Source organism: Ovis canadensis, chromosome 19 (genome assembly GCF_042477335.2).
Source record: "Ovis canadensis isolate MfBH-ARS-UI-01 breed Bighorn chromosome 19, ARS-UI_OviCan_v2, whole genome shotgun sequence".
NCBI classification, from domain to species: Eukaryota; Metazoa; Chordata; class Mammalia; order Artiodactyla; family Bovidae; genus Ovis; species Ovis canadensis.
The window spans coordinates 17,884,591-17,902,461 of NC_091263.1; the positions used below are offsets into that span (position 1 = coordinate 17,884,591).

The following is a 17,871-nucleotide window of genomic DNA, read 5'->3' on the forward strand; positions in this document are numbered from 1 at the left end:
GCTCCTTGGCGAGAACCTCTGCAGCTGTAACGATCCTCCCATTTCTGGGTCCCCTTCCCTTGGGTGTGGGTCTTGACTCTACCATGACTCTGCCCCTTCTACCAGTCTTGTGGTCCCTTCTTTATGTCTTTAGTCATGGAAGGGCATTTCTGGTAGGTTCCAGTATTTTTTCATTGACAGTTATCCCATAAAATAGCTGTAATTTTGACGTGCCTGTGAGAGGAAGCGAGCCCAGCATCTTGCTATGCTGCCATCTTGGGAACGGGACCTAACGTGTCTGCACGTTTCTGGCTTTGGGGCTCTCCTGTGTACAAAAGCCAAGGCGTTGCTCGAAGCGTTCATTGACAGTGCACATTCTAAGCCAGTACTCAGCAGTTGGTCAAATTGTTCACTCAGGCTGATATACCGTGCAAATTAGGTAACTCTTTATTTCCTTAGGGACGTTCTGTGGAAGACTAGATCCCTGGATTATTCATAGGTATTCAATTAGAAGACAAGTTGAAAGATGTAAGCTATTATATATATATATATATGTGTGTGTGTGTGTGTGTGTGTATGTGTATATATATATATATATATATATATATATATATATATGTAACACAGAAGTCCGTCCTACCATATAGCACAGGGAAATATATTTAATACCCTGTGATAAACAATAATGGAAAAGAATGTGTGTGTGTGTGTGTGTGTGTGTGTAACTTAATCACTTTGCTGTACAGCAGAAATTAATGGAACATTTAAATCAACTATACTTCCATTAAAAACATAAATAAAAGAATAAAATGAGAGAGAGGAGAGAAGGGACGAGGGAGAGTGTAGGAGAGAACGAGTTAAGTAAATAAATAGGTTCATAGCTGTCTTTTTTCTTTACTGTTGTTGGCCGCATCACATAGCATGTAGGATCTTAGTTCCCAGACCAGGGGTGGAACCTACGACCTCTGCCCCCGAAGTAGAAGGAGAAGTCCTAACCACTGGATGGCCAAGGAAGCCCCAGTGAATAGGTTCTTTGGACAAATAATTGTTGGTAAATGGGATTGAACAAATTGACCCACAGATAAGTCTTTGGAGCAGAAACTCTTCTTATAATATCTTTTGCGTGTCAAAATGTGCAGTGATTCTTCAAGAGAGAGATTGGAGCGATGTCCTCTGTGCTTGCCTTCCTGCTTTCCTGGTTTTTAGACAGTCTAGCGGGGCCAGGAACTCTATACAAATCCCAGCCTATGGACCAAGTCTAACTGAAGCCTGTTTTTGCAAATAAAGTTTTATTGGAACCCAGTTGCAACCATTGTATTATTTATGGCTGCTGTCACAGTCCACAACAGTTGAGTGGTTGTATAATACTTTCTGTACAACCCATTATCAAAAAACCTATTCTGACCCCTGGGCTGGATCAGTTTGGTAAGAAAACTTCACCAAACTGACCAAAGAACCAGTTTTCAGTAGGTTGCTTTGCAGGTCTGGTTTCTGCCAGTCACACACTCTGGGGAACACGGAGTCTGTGCATGCCTCTCCTCCCCTTAGTACCTTGAAAGAATGACTCCCTGCCCCGTCCTGTTAGGCAGCTGTGAGTACAGCGTTTCTGTGTCTCTGAGACATGGAGTGGCAGATGAGCCCAGGAGCTCGAGTGAATCTGTTCTTTTTTTTAAGATACAGTGAGATCAATTGAGCTACAGACAAAGCTGCCTGACAATAGGAAGCTTATCATTTATTTACTGAGCATCCTATTTGCTGTTTTTAGTCTTGTGCAGGATGGGAACTGGAGGTTACCTTGTGTTCCTGTCTTTGGGGAATTAGCAGTTCTCTCTCCTTGAAGAAAGTGACTGCAAGACATGTTAAGTCACAGTGTGAAAATTCAGGGACTTACATTTTTAAAAAAGCCTAAAGGGGAAAACAAATTCCTGAAACTTCTTTTTTCCATTAGTCACAAGAGTAATGTTTTCTTCCCCCTTAGCTATGATTCATAGGTTATTTAATGCTTTCTACACACTTTTATGTGTAAGAGGTGAATAGTCTCTCTGCTAATAAGGTAAATTAGTTACCTATTGCTGTGTAACAAATTATCCCCAAATTTAGCAGCTCAGTAACAAACATGGATTACCTTGTACAGTTTCTGATGGAGGGGTATGTGATCTGACTAGCTGGGTGGGTGTGGGTCAGTCTCTATTTATTTTTAAATTGGAGTATAATTGCTTGACGATGTGTTAATTTCTGTTGTACAACAATGTGATATATGCATATACCCCTTCCCTTCTGAGCTTGCCTCCTGTCCTGCCCACCTCTCACCCCCACATCCCAGCCCTCTGGGTCATCACAGAGAGCAAAGCCAAGCTCCCCGTGCTGTATAGCAGCTTCCCACTAACTAGCTATTTTACACAGGGCGGTATATATAGATCAGTGCTCCTAACACCATTCATCCTACCCTCCCATATCCCTCACCCCACGTACCCACACATCCATTCTCTGTGTCTGTATTTCTTCCCGGGAACTAGGTTCATCAGTACCATCTTTCTAGATTCCATATATATGCATTAGTACCCAATATTTGTGTTTTTCTTTCTGACTCACTTCACTCTGTATGATAGACTCTGGGTTCATCTACGTCTCTACAGAGTCTCTCTTGAAGTTACAGTCAGGTCTTTAGCCAGGGCTGCAGCCCCTGCAGACTTGCCTGGGATCGCAGGGTCGGCCTTCGAGTTCACCCGCATGGCTGTCTGTGGCTGTTTTGACTTCTCATCAGGTGGGACTCAGAGAAGACAATGGGAACCCACTCCAGTACTCATGCCTGGAGAATCTCATGGACAGAGGAGCCTGGTAGGCTGCAGTCCATGGGGTTGCAAAGAGTTGGACACAACTGAAGTGACTTAGCAGCAGCAGGTAGGACTCTCCATAGACTGGCGTGTGATCTGGCTCCTCCCTCGGGAAGTGATCCAAGAGTGAGGAAGCAGCCGGGTTAGAACCTAACCTGGTGGGGGACCACCCTCATCTCTTCCATGGTCTGTGTGTTAAACATACCAGCCCTGCTACATTGTGGAGGGAGCTTCAAAATAGTGTGGCTACCAGGACCCAGGGGTCATCTGAGGCCACCTGGAGCCTGGAGACCACGCTCTGGTCACTTAAAGCAGCATCTCCTGGTGAAAAAACTTCTCCATCCTCAGTCCCTCCCTCTGGCCTGGGACTCAAAACCCAAGGCCAGGGACTTGCCAGTAGGAGACCATTGTAACCTACAGGGTGCGTTTTTGTAGTTGAGAATTAAGTACCTAAGATAAATAAAATTCCTAAGATATTTTACTTTGACTTGTTGGGAAATTGTCCTCAATTTGTTCAGTAAGACACTTTACTATTTCTGCCAGAAAAGCTGTTGTACTTAGTTGTTCAGTCGTGTCTAACTCTTTGCAACCCCATAGTCTGTAGCTGCCAGGCTCCTCTGTCCATGGGGATTCTCCAGCAAGAATACTGGAGTGGGATGCAATGCCCTTCTGCAGGGGATCTTCCCAATGCAGGGATAAAGAGTGACGTTGTGTGGGCTTGCGTCTGGTCCTTTGGGCTGGATTAGGAAGAAGAAAAGCATCTCTGGGGAGAATCTCCTCCATCTTCGTAAGCCCTGTTACTAATAGAATGCTCTGCATATACTAGGTGTGCAAAAAACTGCTTGTCAGGTTAAAGTATGTGGGTGAGTAGGGGTAGGGAGGATGAACAAACAGAAATCCTGGGAGCATCATTTTGATTTCAGGAAATCACATGGTTTTTTAAATCTTAGAGAATGATGGAATCTGCATTATTTTTACATCTACTTTCGATAAGCAAATGCAAAGACCTGGTTAGGTTTCTTTAAACCAGACTCAGCTATTTCCCTTCCATTCCTCAAAAGTAAATAAAACTAAGAGGCAAAGCTTATTGAATACAGTTAATAAAGCCATCTTTAGTGCTTAATTGTATTGAGATTTTCTCTCAGTTTTTGCACTGAAGCTACCTAGTGTGTTAGTTGCTCAGTCATGTTGGACTATTTGAGACCCCATAGACTGTAGCCTGGCAGGCTCCTCTGTCCATGGGATTCTCCAGGCAAGAATACTGGAGTGGGTTGCCATTTCCTTCTCCAGGGGATCTTCCCAACCCAGAGATCAAACCCACACCTCCTGAATTGCAGGCAGATTCTTTACTGTCTGAACCACCAGAGACGACAGGGAGGCTAGCTTAGATTTATTTTATTTTGCATGTTGTCGTGGAATGAGGACCCAAGGAGTAATATCTCATCCAATTTCAGGTTTCACAGCTTCAGAAGGAGGAGTTTGGGGGAGCTGGGGGTGGCTAAGGAGGACAATAACATGACTGAAAGCCTGGATAGAGGGCACACAGAGAAATGTTAAAGAAAATTGATCACTGTAATGGAAAAAAGAATTTCAAAGGATGGTTGGCATGAAGATGAAAGGGAGAATCTGGGAGCTGCTTGTCATATACCTTAATGATCAGAGGTTTATTGAAACTGGAAAGATTTAGGTCAGCTCTTAGGTAGCATCCCTTACCCAACTCAGGATTCCTCGGTAGCATTAGGAATGCGCTGATGCTCCTTGACTGAGTTAGAGGCAGAGTTCTGTGATTCCCTGTTTGAGCCCAACACTTCCTTGTTAAAGTGAGGGTGATCAGTTTGTGATTGTGTTTATAAAGAACAAGTTGTTTAGAGACTGTCTCTTAACCATCTTATGGACACTGGCTGTATAGGCGTTTAGTAAATGATGAGCCAGTGTAGCAGGACATATTGGAATGTGTGTTCTAGAACATCACAACTGTAATGAGGAAACTACGTGGCCCTTTCAATAGCAAAATTGTTAGATTTCAGAGCTTCAGTTCATGCATTTTTTTCTGTTAAATCATTCTCATTATACACTGCCATATGTAAAATAGATAGCCAACGGAAACTTGCTGTGTGACTCAGGGAATTCAAATTGGGGCCCTGTAATAACCTAGAGGGAAGGGAAAGAGTGGGAGGCGGGAGGGAGATTCAAGAAGGAGGGGACATATGTACACCTATGGTTAATTCATGTTGATGTATGGCAGAAATCAAACCAATATTGTAAAGCAATTATCCTTCAATTAAAAATAAATTTAAAAAATGTTATTGGAACAAAGCTGTAAAAAACAAAACAAAAATCAATTCTCTTTTCTTGGCTTGCCTGCTCTGTGTCCTTATTTGTGAATTGGTGTTTTTTTTTGTTTTTTTGTTTTTTTTTGTTATTGTTGTTGCTACTTGTTGCGTGTCTGGGTAGAGGCTTTGCCATTTGTACTTTACAAAGTTTCTTGCTCCGGAAGAAGGCTTTTTGAGTCAGCTTTCTATACCGTGCTTATTAAAAACGTTACTGTTGTCTAGGTTATTTGGTTTTTCAGTCTTGTTTCTTGCATGAGTCATCTTGTTGAAGCTGGAAATATTGTTTTTCCATCCAAAATGAAAATCCCAGAAGTTTTGTCTGTTATCCAGAGTTCAGTCTGTCTAAGTAACCCATGTGGATTCCTGGATCCTATTTGTCAATGACTTTTTGTGTTAAGATGTTAAATTCACACATCCAATTGGCATCTTCCAACACTATCTATTGGTTTTTCATTTCTTCATGCTTCATAGAGACTCAAAGCTTAATGCAGGAATACTCCAGCTACTGGAAAATGCCCATGTTCCTAGGTTCCTTGTCTTCTGGTGATGGGCAATTAGCCTTGGAGACAGTTGTAGGATGGAGCAACGTGGCTGTCTGGCTGGCTGGCTCTCTTGTTGCGGCATCTGGCAGCTTTCCTCAATTATGAGCTGCCCTTGAACTTGGTCTGCGTTCCAGGTTTCTGCATAGCACTCCTTTTGCTTGGTTTAATAGAACACTGTTAAAAAGGAAGCCTCTTAGTAGCATTGTCTGATGCTTTTGTCACTAAAATGTTCTACATTCTTTTCCTCCTGAATACTTCTGTGATGTGAGTAACCTACATTCTGGTGAGCCTCACCAGCCTGGGGAAGGGAGAAAGAAAAGATATGAAAAAGAATAAATATGTGAGTCTCAATGTCTTCTGGACTTCTAACTTCAGCCTGCTAATTCTTTCAAAGTGTGCCTCACAGTATGCGTTCCTGAGACTTTTCATGTGGGTTAACCCACACCCAGGACTCTCAAGTTCAAAGTGGTGTCTACCAGTCTCCTTATTTCTTGCCCTAGTTACTTGAGGGATGTTTTCTTTGAAACCATATTAAGAAAAGTCTCCATCCTAATATCTTGAAGTCTAAGGCGACAGTGGTATGTTTTTAAGAAGTTCAAGTACTGCTGGGGCTCTTAAATCCTTTTTTTTTTTTTTTTAATATGTTTATTTGGCTGCACTGGGTCTCAGCTGCAGTATGCAGGATCTTTAGTTGGGGCATGTGGCATCTAGTTTCCTGACCAGGGATCAAAGACAGCCCCCACCTTTCCTCCCCCCACCCCAGCTCCCCACATTAGGAGTATGGAGTCTCAGCTGCTGGACCACCTGGGAAGTCCTGAATCATACCTATTTTTATGGATATTTGCCCTTAAAAACATCACTTTCACCACCGGTGTCTCCATACAGGTGATAGGGTTAAGTTTGACTTCATGTTTACTGAGCACTTATTATCTGCTAGGTACAGGCATTCCTGGTTATGTAAGTGAATAAGATCTAGCCCCAACTTACTCCCCCTGCCCATCCCTTTAACCTTGTGGGATGTACAGTCTATAAGAGAAAGCTGTGTTTAAATACTTACTTACTCATTCATTTGACTGCACTGGATCTTAGTTGGAGCATGTGGGATCTAGTTCCCTGACCAGGAATTGAACCCAGGCCCCTTGCATTGGAGCATGAAGTCTTAGCCACTGGACAACCAGGGAAGAGAAAGCTATGTTGAGAAGGCAATTACAAGATAAGGAGTAGGTCAGAAACATATCCAAAGGGCAGAGTCTATTCTTGGTTATTTAGGAAAGGTTTTCCAAGGGCAGGGTGTGTGGGGTGGGAGCGGATATCCAAACTGAAACCCTTGCCTGCCCATTTAATTCAATGTTTGGTGGGTCAAAGTTTAATCCATATCTGTAGATTAAAAATTAGATTCTTTTTCCCCAAACGTCTGCCCACAGTTTCCAGAAATATTTCTCTGGAGTCTGAGGGATTGTTTTACCTGTTGAGAGAAAACTGCTCAATAATATCCTTGGGTCTTCTTGCCTCTACTGTTCATAGTTCTTGTCTTTCAGTGGACGCCTGCAGCAGGAGAAGGGCATGCTAGGATTATTTGGCATTCTTTTTTTTTTTTTGCTTGTAATGTCTAATGTGAATCCATTGAAGAGCCTCTTAAAAATGCAAATTGCTGGATCCCACTCTCAGAGACTTGTGAATTCCCTGGATCAGAGAATTTGCATTGACACCAACAAGCTTCTTTATTCTGGTCTGGGACTGGTTGCTCAGGGCTCTAACAGGAGCAGGGTGAAGGTATGAATGGTTAGTTATCTGGTTTGTCAGGTGAGTTTATTTTCATCTAAGCTGAAATCCAAACAACACATTATGGCTGCTTTATTTAAAAGCACATGAAGGAAGCCCAACCAGATTTCATGTTTTTTGCTGAGACTGATTTTCAACTACAGCCACATCCGTCAGAAGCTATTTTGTGATTATGAATGTTATTATGATTTTTTTATTTTTGGTCTGTGCTGGGTGCTCAGGCTTCTCTAGTTGTGGCATGCAGGCTGAGTTTCCCTGAGGCATGTGGAATATTAAGTTTCCTGACTAGAGATCAAAACCCACACCCACTGCACTGGAAGACAGATTCTTTACCCCTGGACCATCAGGGAAGTCCCGAATGTTGTTATGACTTTTAAATTTGTGCTTAATGTTGCCCAGGTTGCCCAGGTGCTTTGTTGTCTCTCTTGCCTTTTACATTTATTCTGAGCATCTTAGCACCGGAAGGATGTGAAGCATGTAAATCACAAGACCGCAGTTACCAATATGAAGTTAATCATGCTTATGTCAGCGCTGACGTGCGGTGTTGCCCTTTAGAGAAAAGCACAGCGTGGGCATGGAAGCATTGCGATACCTACCCGGAGGAGGCAGAGGCCACTTCATAGTGCATTCAGCTCCACAAGTGCCCACCTTCGGCCCTTGCTGCTTCAAGGTTCCTTAAGAATCTGAGTCATATGCTGCAGGTCACTCATTACACTTTTCTTTAAAATGTATTTTGAATGTCAGTGCTTATCGTTTGAGTATCACAATTTAAATTTTATTTGTAAAAACTGAAGATTTCAGGAAGATAAGTGCTGACCAAAATGTAGAGAAAAGGAAATCTTCCTACACTATCGGTAGGAAGATAAATGGCTGTGGTGTTGGAGAAGACTCTTGAGAGTCCCTTGGACTGCAAGGAGAGCCAGCCAGTCCATTCTGAAGGAGATCAGCCCTGGGATTTCTTTGGAAGGAGTGATGCTAAAGCTGAAGCTCCAGTACTTTGGCCACCTCATGCGAAGAGTTGATTCATTGGGAAAGACTGATGCTGGGAGGGATTGGGGGAAGGAGAAGAGGACGGCAGAGGATGAGATGGCTGGATGGCATCACTGACTTGATGGACATGAGTCTGGGTGAACTCCAGGAGTTGGTGATGGACAGGGAGGCCTGGCGTACTGCGATTCATGGGGTCGCAAAGAGTCGGACACGACTGAGCGACTGAACTGAACTACAGAGAAGAGTATGGGAGCTACTCAAAAGATTAAAACTAGAAGCACTGTGTGATCAGCACTCCTGCTGCTGGGTGTGTATACAAAGAGAATGGAAACAGGATATTGCCTAGATGTCTGTGCTGTCAAGCCTAAGGCGTGTTTATTCACAAGAGCCAAGACATGGAAGCAACCTAGTAAGTGTTCATCAACCCTTACGATATAAGAGATGTATACACAACAGAATGCTATTCAACCACAAGAAAGGAAATCCTGCCACTTGTGACTACACGGCTGGACTTGGAAGGCATTATGCTAATGTGTCCAGTTTTGGTCCAGTGGCTAGGACTCTGTGCTCCCAATGTAGGGCCCAGGTTCAATCCCTGGTTGGGGAACTAGATCCCACATGCCCCGACTAGAAGTTCGCATGCCACAACTAAAAATCCCACATGTTGAGACAAGGATCAAAGATCCCACATGCTGTAGCTGGGACCTGGTACAGCCAAATCAATAAATATTTTAAAAAGTCAAGATCATAATAACAGAGAGTAGAATGGTAGTTAGCAAGAGCCAGGGGGAGGAAGGCATTGTTTAAGGATACCAACTTGCAACTAGTAGATAAAAAAGTTTCAGATATCTAATGCACAGCACAGTGATCACAGTCAATAACACTCTGTAATAAACGTCAAAGTTACTCATAGACTAGATCTTAATTGTTCTAACCACAAAAAAGAAAGGGTAACTGTGTAATCTGACAGAGGTGTTGCACTACAGTTATCATCATATGGCAGTATATAAATGTATCAAATCAACAAGCTATAGACCTTAAACTTAATGTTATGTGTCAATTATATCTCAATCAAAAAATTCAAAGATCAATTTTTTGATAATAAATATAAAATTCCTTGTTACAATTTTAGAAACCCATATTGTGACTTTAAACAATGATGAATTGTGTTCTTAAGACATGATACTTCCAAAATTAGTCTCATGGTGAATTCTAAAATCTATCATTTAAAGAGGCATAAAGGAGCTTCACTGAAGCCCAAACTGTTGGGCTGGAAAATGAGCTGACAGCTTGTTCCTAAAAGTGTAGAGAAAATGGACTCTGTTAAAATATCCAGGCAAAAAGTTATTTTAGATTATGAACCTTATCTAGTTAATTGAGATTTGAGAAGTTTAAGCTCATAGTATTGAAAGGAATCAGATCTTTTCATGGAAAGCCGGTGTTGCCACTATAATAGATAATCATTTATATCCTCTAAATGTGAATATATTAGAATCATTGAATTGCGTGGATTTGGGGCTAGAGGGGAAGGCAGCATGGAGACCTTATTTCACAATTAGGAAAGTGAACATCAGAGAATACACATGGTCCTTCAGTGGTAAGATCATTCCTGTTACTTCTCCCTGAGGAAATATAATGAAGATTTTGGTTCAACTTCTAGCTCCTCCTTGACGCTCTCCTTCCATCTAAGCTGAAAACAGAGACGCTTCTCTCGCACTTGCTCTTGGGTCTGATCTCATGAACCTCAATGGGCCAGGAGAGACTGGAAGGGCCTGAGAACTGGTCCTAGCCCTGTGCCCACAGAGAGGCAGGTGCAGAGGGAAGCTGATCAGAGCAGGCAGGACACAGCAGCAGCCAGCACTCCAGGCTCGCCATTGCAGAGAGGCAGGGCAGCTGTTGTAATCAGCAAAGATTGGCCCAGCATCACACAGTGGTCCTGAAAAGCAGATGGAATACAGAAATGGCGGAAGCAGGAGTTGGCCATACTATATTGATCTATTGATCATTTTTCAAGTATATCAATCACTTTCACATCTTCATGCCTCTGTCTATTTGTTCTTTCTGCCTGAAACATCCACAAACTTCTGCAGAATTAAAATCGTATAATTTGACTCTTCATCTGAATGAGCTAATAGAGCATTGCATTACACCTTGCAGTTAGCAGACAAAGCATGATTATTGTCAACAACACAAGGAGGGTTTAGGCAAAAGTAGTACTGGAATGGAGAAGAAAACGGCAGTCCACTCCAGTATCCTTGCCTGGACATTTCCATGGACAGAGGAGCCTGGAGAGCTACAGTCTGTTGGGTCACAAGGAAGGCCACAACCGAGCGGCTGAGCACATCACAGTAGCCGTAAGTCACAGTTCAGCTGCTTAACAAGATCAAAGACAGCGGTTCAGCCTTTTCTTCTTGGTTACAAAATGGTTGCTGCAGCTCCCATGTAGCTTATCTGCATGTAGTGAGAAAGAAGAGGGATGCAGAAGGCATAAGCCTTATCTTTCCCCTTTTGTCAGAAAAGCAAAACGTTTCCCAGAACTCCCATATCACCCTGCCCACAGCAGAATCACGGTCACGTCTCATGGGCCAGTATTGATGAGAAGAATTACTCAGAGTGAGCTTGTAGCTTTCTAGCCTCCATGGTAGAAGTAAGCAAAGGAAGCGGTGATGAGAATGGGTTTTGCATGAGCTTCTCTATGGTGAGCTTGGGTCATTTTTGTGAGCCCAGGTTGACCAGCAGTGGTGTGGTCATCTTGTAAGATAAAGGGCCTTTTTATAACAAGGATAACTGAATTGAGAGAGCAGAATTGTCATACATGCACTGGCATGTGGGAAGCTGCTGTAGCGCGCAGGGAGCTCAGCTCGGTGCTCTGTGATGATCTAGAGGGGTGGGATGGAGGGCTGTGAGGGAAGCTCAAGAGGGAGGGGATGTACGTATAGCTGATTCACATTGCTGTACAGTAGAAACTAATACACCACTGTAAAGCAATTATCTTCCAATTAAACTTTTTTAATTTAAAAAAGAATAAACAACTGTCCCATGACCTCATTTATTAACTTAGGTGTTTGTAAACCAGTTTTGCTTCAGACAGAAACGGATAGCAAAGTCTTATTTTCCACTTGTTGAATGGATGACTTATATTTTCATAGTTCTTTACTATACAAAGTGCTTCACAACTGTTATCATATGTGACCCTCACGGGAAGCCTGCAAAACAAAAATGATCATTCTGGGTTCATAGAAGAGAAAGCCAAGCCAGAGAGCAGGTGGGTAACTTGTACCAAGTTAAATAACTGGTACCAGCTGAGACTTGGCTCCAGATAACTTGACTTCAATGTCCATATATTTATACTTGTTGAGGAGGAGACTATGTTTCAGAAAAAATGGAACAGACTTAGTTCAGATAGACTCTTTGCTGTTGCTCCATCACTCAGTTGTGTCCGACTCTTTGTGACCCCATGGACTGCAGCACGCCAGGCTTCTCTGACCTTCACCATCTCCCAGAATTTGCTCAAACTCAAGGCGATGATGCCATCTACCGTTTCAGCCTCTGTCCCTCCCTTATGCTCCTGCCTTCCCTTTCCCCAGAATGAGGATCTAACCCAGTGAGTCAGCTCTTCACATCACGTGGCCAAAACATTGGAGCTTCAGTTTCAGCTTTAGTCCTTCCAATAAATCTTCAGGATAGACTCTAAGATGTGCTAATTTTGGGAACTGTCAGTCAGTCAGTCAGTTCAGTCGCTCAGTCGTGTCCGACTCTTTGCGACCCCATGAATCGCAGCACGCCAGGCCTCCCTGTCCATCACCAACTCCCTGAGTTCACTCAGACTCATGTCCATTGAGTCCGTGATGCCATCCAGCCATCTATCCTCTGTCGCTCCCTTCTCTTCCTGCCCCCAATCCCTCCCAGCATCAGAGTCTTTTCCAATGAATCAACTCTTTGCATGAGGTGGCCAAAGTACTGGAGTTTCAGCTTCAGCGTCATTCCTTCCAAAGAAATCCCAGGACTGATCTCCATTAGGATGGACTGGTTGGATCTCCTTGCAGTCCAAGGGACTCTCAAGAGTCTTCTCCAACACCACAGTTCAAAAGCATCAATTCTTCGGTGCTAAACTTTCTTCACGGTCCAACTCACATCCATACGTGACCACAGGAAAAACCATAGCCTTGATTAGATGGACATTTGTTAGAAAAGCAATGTCTCTGCTTTTGAATATGCTATCTAGGTTGGTCATAACTTTTCTTCCAAGGAGTAAGCGTCTTTTACTTTCATGGCTGCAATCACCATCTGCAGTGATTTGGGAGCCCCAAAAAATAAAGTCTGACACTATTTCCACTGTTTCCCGATCTATTTCCCATGAAGTGATGGGACCAGATGCCATAATCTTTGTTTTCTGAATGTTGAGCTGTAAGCCAACTTTTTCACTCTCCTCTTTCAATTTCATCAAGAGGCTTTTTAGCTCCTCTTCACTTTCTGCCATAAGGGTGGTGTCATCTGCATAGCTGAGGTTATTGATATTTCTCCCAGAAATCTTGATTCCAGCTTATGCTTCTTCCAGCCCAGCATTTCTCATGATGTACTCTGCATATAAATTAAATGAGCAAGGTGACAATATACAGCCTTGACGTACTCCTTTTCCTATTTGGAACCTGTCTGTTGTTCCATGTCCAGTTCTAACTGTTGCTTCCTGACCTGCATACAGATTTCTCAAGAGGCAGGTCAAGTGGTCTGGTATTCCTATCTCTTTCAGAATTTCCCACAGTTTATTGGGATCTACACAGTCAAAGGCTTTGGCATAGTCAATAAAGCAGAAATAGATGTCTTTCTGGAACTCTATTGCTTTTTCCATGATCCAGCGGATGTTGGCAATTTGATCTCTGGTTCCTCTGCCTTTTCTAAAACCAGCTTGAACATCAGGAAGTTCACGGTTCACGTATTGCTGAAGCCTGGCTTGGAGAATTTTGAGCATTACTTAACTAGCATGTGAGATGAGTGCAATTGTGTGGTAGTTTGAGCATTCTTTGGCAGTGCCTTTCTTTGGGATTGGAATGAAAACTGACCTTTTCCAGTCCTGTGGCCACTGCTGAGTTTTCCAAACCTGTTGGCATATTGAGTGCAGCACTTTCACAGCATCATCTTTCAGGATTTCAGATAGCTCATCTGGAATTCCATCACCTCCACTAGCTTTGTTCATAGTGATGCTTTCTTTCTAAGGCCCACTTGATTTCACATTCCAGGATGTCTGGCTCTAGGTGAATGATCACATCATCTTGATTATCTGGGTCATGAAGATCTTTTTTGTACAGTTCTTCTGTGTATTCTTGCCACCTCTTCTTAATATCTTCTGCTTCTGTTAGGTCCATACCATTTCTGTCCTTTATTGAGCCCATCTTTGCATGAAATGTTCCCTTGGTATCTCTAATTTTCTTGAAGGGATCTCTAGTCTTTCCCATGGTGTTCTTTTCCTCTATTTCTTTGCACTGATCGCTGCGGAAGGCTTTCTTATCTCTTCTTGCTATTCTTTGGAACTCTGCATTCGGATGCTTGTATCTTTCCTTTTCTCCTTTGCTTTTCGCTTCTCTTCTTTTCACAGCTATTTGTAAGGCCTCCCCAGACAGCCATTTTGCTTTTTTGCATTCCTTTTCCATGGGGATGGTCTTGATCCCTGTCTCCTATACAATATCACGAACCTCATTCCATAGTTCATCAGGCACTCTATCTATCAGATCTAGGCCCTTAAATCTATTTCTCACTTCCACTGTATAATCATAAGGGATTTGTTTTATGTCATACCTGAATGATCTAGCTGTTTGCCCTACTTTCTTCAATTTAAGTCTGAATTTGGTAGTAAGGAGTTAATGATCTGAGCCACAGTCAGCTCCTAGTCTTGTTTTTGTTGACTGTATAGAGCTTCTCCATCTTTGGCTGCAAAGAATATAATCAGTCTGATTTTGGTGTTGACCATCTGGTGATGTCCATGTGTAGAGTCTTCTCTTGTGTTGTTGGAAGAGGGTGTTTGCTATGACCAGTGCATTTTCTTGGCAAAACTCTATTGGTCTTTGCCCTGCTTCATTCCATATTCCAAGGCCAAATTTGCCTGTTACTCCAGGTGTTTCTTGACTTCCTACTTTTGCATTCCAGTCCCCTAGAATGAAAAGGACATCTTTTTTGGGTGTTAGTTCTAAAAGGTCTTGTAGGTCTTCATAGAACCATTCAACTTCAGCTTCTTCAGCATTACTGGTTGGGGTATAGACTTGGATTACTGTGATATTGAATGGTTTGCCTTGGAAATGAACAGAGATCATTCTGTCATTTTTGAGACTGCATCCAAGTACTGCCTTTCAGACTCTTTTGTTGACCATGATGGCTACTCCATTTCTTCTGAGGGATTCCTGCCCGCAGTAGTAGATATAATGGTCATCTGAGTTCAGTTCACCCATTCCAGTCCATTTTAGTTTGCTGATTCCTAGAATGTCAACGTTCACCCTTGCCATATCTTGTTTGACCACTTCCAATTTGCCGTGATTCATGGACCTGACATTCCAGGTTCCTATGTAATATTACTCTTTAGAGCATTGGACCTTGCTTCTATCACCAGTCACAGCCACAGCTGGGTATTGTTTTTACTTTTTCTGCATCCCTTCAGTCTTTCTGGAGTTATTTCTCCACTGATCTCCAGTAGCATATTGGGCAGCTACTGACCTGGGGAGTTCCTCTTTCAGTATCCTATCATTTTTGCCTTTTCATACTGTTCATGGGATTCTCAAGGCAAGAATACTGAAGTGGTTTGCCATTCCCTTCTCCAGTGGACCACAATCTGTCAGACCTCTCCAGCATGACCTGCCCGTCTTGGGTTGCCCTGCGGGCATGGCTTAGTTTCATTGAGTTAGCCAAGGCTGTGGTCCTAGTGGGATTAGATTGACTAGTTTTCTGTGGGTATGGTTTCAGTGTGTCTGCCCTCTGATGCCCTCTTGCAACACCTACCATCTTACCTGGGTTTCTCTTACCTTGGACGTGGGGTATCTCTTTACAGCTGTTCCAGCAAAATGCATACCTTGGACAAGAGGTATCTCCTCACTGCCACTCCTCCTGACCTTGAACATGGGATAGCTCCTCTAGGCCCTCCTGCGCCCATTCAGCCACCACTCCTTGGACGTGGGGTGGCTCCTCCCAGCTGCTGCCCCTGGCCTCGGACGTGGGGTGGCTCCTCCCAGCCAGCCGCCGCCCCTGGCCTCAGACTTGGGTAGCTCCCCCTGCCGTTCCTGCACCGTCACAGCCTGGCACTCTCGGCCACTGCCTCTGACCTCAGACGTGGGGTAGCCACGCACTAAGTGCGGGATTGTAAACCATTCATTTCATTTAAAGAAATATAAATATAAAGTGTATTCAGTCTGTATGACAGCATGACATTTTTTTTCTCTTTCCCCCTTTAGAGAACCGCAGTCAGCAAGCCGTCCAGTGTCCCTTCCTATAGCAGATGGTCCAGCTCACAGCCACATCAGGTAAGACGCTCTTTTTAAGAACCTTAACACATTGGTTTCCCTGGAGGTGTGCTCAGACTTGCAGTTGTGCTGTCTCTGGGCAAGCGTGGATGGTTCAGGCTGTTGTCCCGGAGCACCTTGCAGGTGGCTTCCTCGAAAAAGGGCTGTGTGGTTCCCCACTGGTCAGTTTTCTAGACTTCAAGTTTTGGGTCAGGGCTCTGACAGTGACAGAAAAGTGTTGCAAAGCTCTTCTCAGTGGAAGCTGATGAAATCAATCTAGGAACCGTTGGAAGTGAATTGTGCCTTTTTTCTTCAACCCAAGATTTATCCCTTCTGCCCTTTTATTCCAGGAAATTGGGTATACTCCCTGTGTGTGTACCTGGACGCAGGACTCTGAGCATGTAGCTTGCTATGTCAGAGGATGCGTTAATACTGCAAAGAATCACTTTGTTGTTGTAGTTTTTGCCTCCTTACTCAGGGTGATAACCAACCCTGCTTCAGGCCAAGCAGTACTGAGCACCATTTAACCTCTCTGAGGCAATGAAGCCAGCAGGTGCTGTCACGGCCCTGTGTGTAAACAAAGCAGGACCTTTGCTGTTGGCGACACCCTGTGACCACATGGGCTTCTTTTTGAAGCCACTCTGAGCAGGACTTGCATTTAAATTACCTATTAGTTAAGAAGCCAAAGATAAATAAACCCCCACTTGTCTTTTACTTTATTGATCAGAGTTCTCTGTGGGACTTTTCAGGTCACTTGGGTTTGTTGCAGTGATTATATGAGGGGCATGTTATGAATGGTTTATATTCATGCTACCCCATCCCACCCCATTTTGTTAATTTTCCGTAGAAATTTAGTTTTTTTTTTTTTTTTTAATTTTAAAAAAAAAAAAAAAAAATTATAGAGGCGCTCCGCCAGCCACCAGGCCTCAGCTGGGCGGGAGGGGTCTGCGGTACAGGGAAGCGGACCGCCACACACGAGCGTGTGCGCGGTCAGGGCCAGAGCAGAGCCCGCGCGTCCCGCCCCCCCGCAAGGCCTCATCCACCAAGGCCTCCACGACGAGGGGAACAGGCACGCCTCTCCCTACCGCCTCGACCCCCCCCCCCCAAAAAAGAGAGCCACTCTCGGGACACCCACGCCACCGTGGCGGGGACCCGAGGGGGACACCGGGTTGAGGGAAACGACACCACCGCTCGGCCTCAGGCACCTGAGGGACGACCTGGAGCGCTCCAGGGGCACCGCCGAGGGTCACACGAGGCACGCTCACACACCCGCGTGGGGCGCGCAGCGCGGCGGCGGCGGCACAGCCCTCCCCGCCACAGGGAGGGCCGCTCGCCGGGCACACGCCGAGAAGGCGAAGCGGGAGCAATCTGCTGTGTCAGAAGACCAACGGCGCCCACTGACGCCCCGAGGCAAGGGACAGCAGGAGACCGAAGATCAGGGCCAGAGGCCACACACCCAACCCCTGCCTTCCTCACCCTCCCTGATGGGCAGCGGGGGGGAAGACAAGCGAGGGGCCCCGCGGACAGTCCGAGAAGAGCGGACACGCTCACTGGGAACGCCCGTCCCTCGTCTGGCACGGCTTAGGCTCGGCCCGGGAGAACACGACCACACCACATCGATCCGTGGAGAAATTTAGTATTGGTGATAATTTAATCCAGCATCAGCATAATAAGAACTCTTTATGTCTTTTTCTTTTCATCTTTTGTTTTCTTTGCAATTACAGATTGACGTTTGTCAATAAAATGATTAAACTTAATAAGAGAAGAATGAAATCTTCTATTAGGCTATCTTTTATCACCATGCCATTTTTATATTAAACTAGTTGGTGGAAAGAAAAATGGTGAGGTGCTGGCTCCACCCTCATGGGCATCATGGGTGGATGAGATCTTTTCTGGTCAATTTGGAGGATATATTGCTTCGTGAATGTGA

General features: G+C 44.2%; 1 protein-coding gene across 1 annotated transcript in view; it reads left to right on the plus strand.

Annotated features, from left to right (window-relative positions):
- LOC138424409 (transcription factor SOX-9-like) overlaps window positions 1-17,871 on the plus strand; it is an 844,838-nt gene that overhangs the window by 338,997 nt on the left and 487,970 nt on the right. The window contains exon 2 of the mRNA XM_069561224.1: window positions 15,894-15,962. Within this exon, the coding sequence (XP_069417325.1) occupies window positions 15,894-15,962 (69 nt within the window). The remainder of the gene's footprint in view (window positions 1-15,893; window positions 15,963-17,871) is intronic.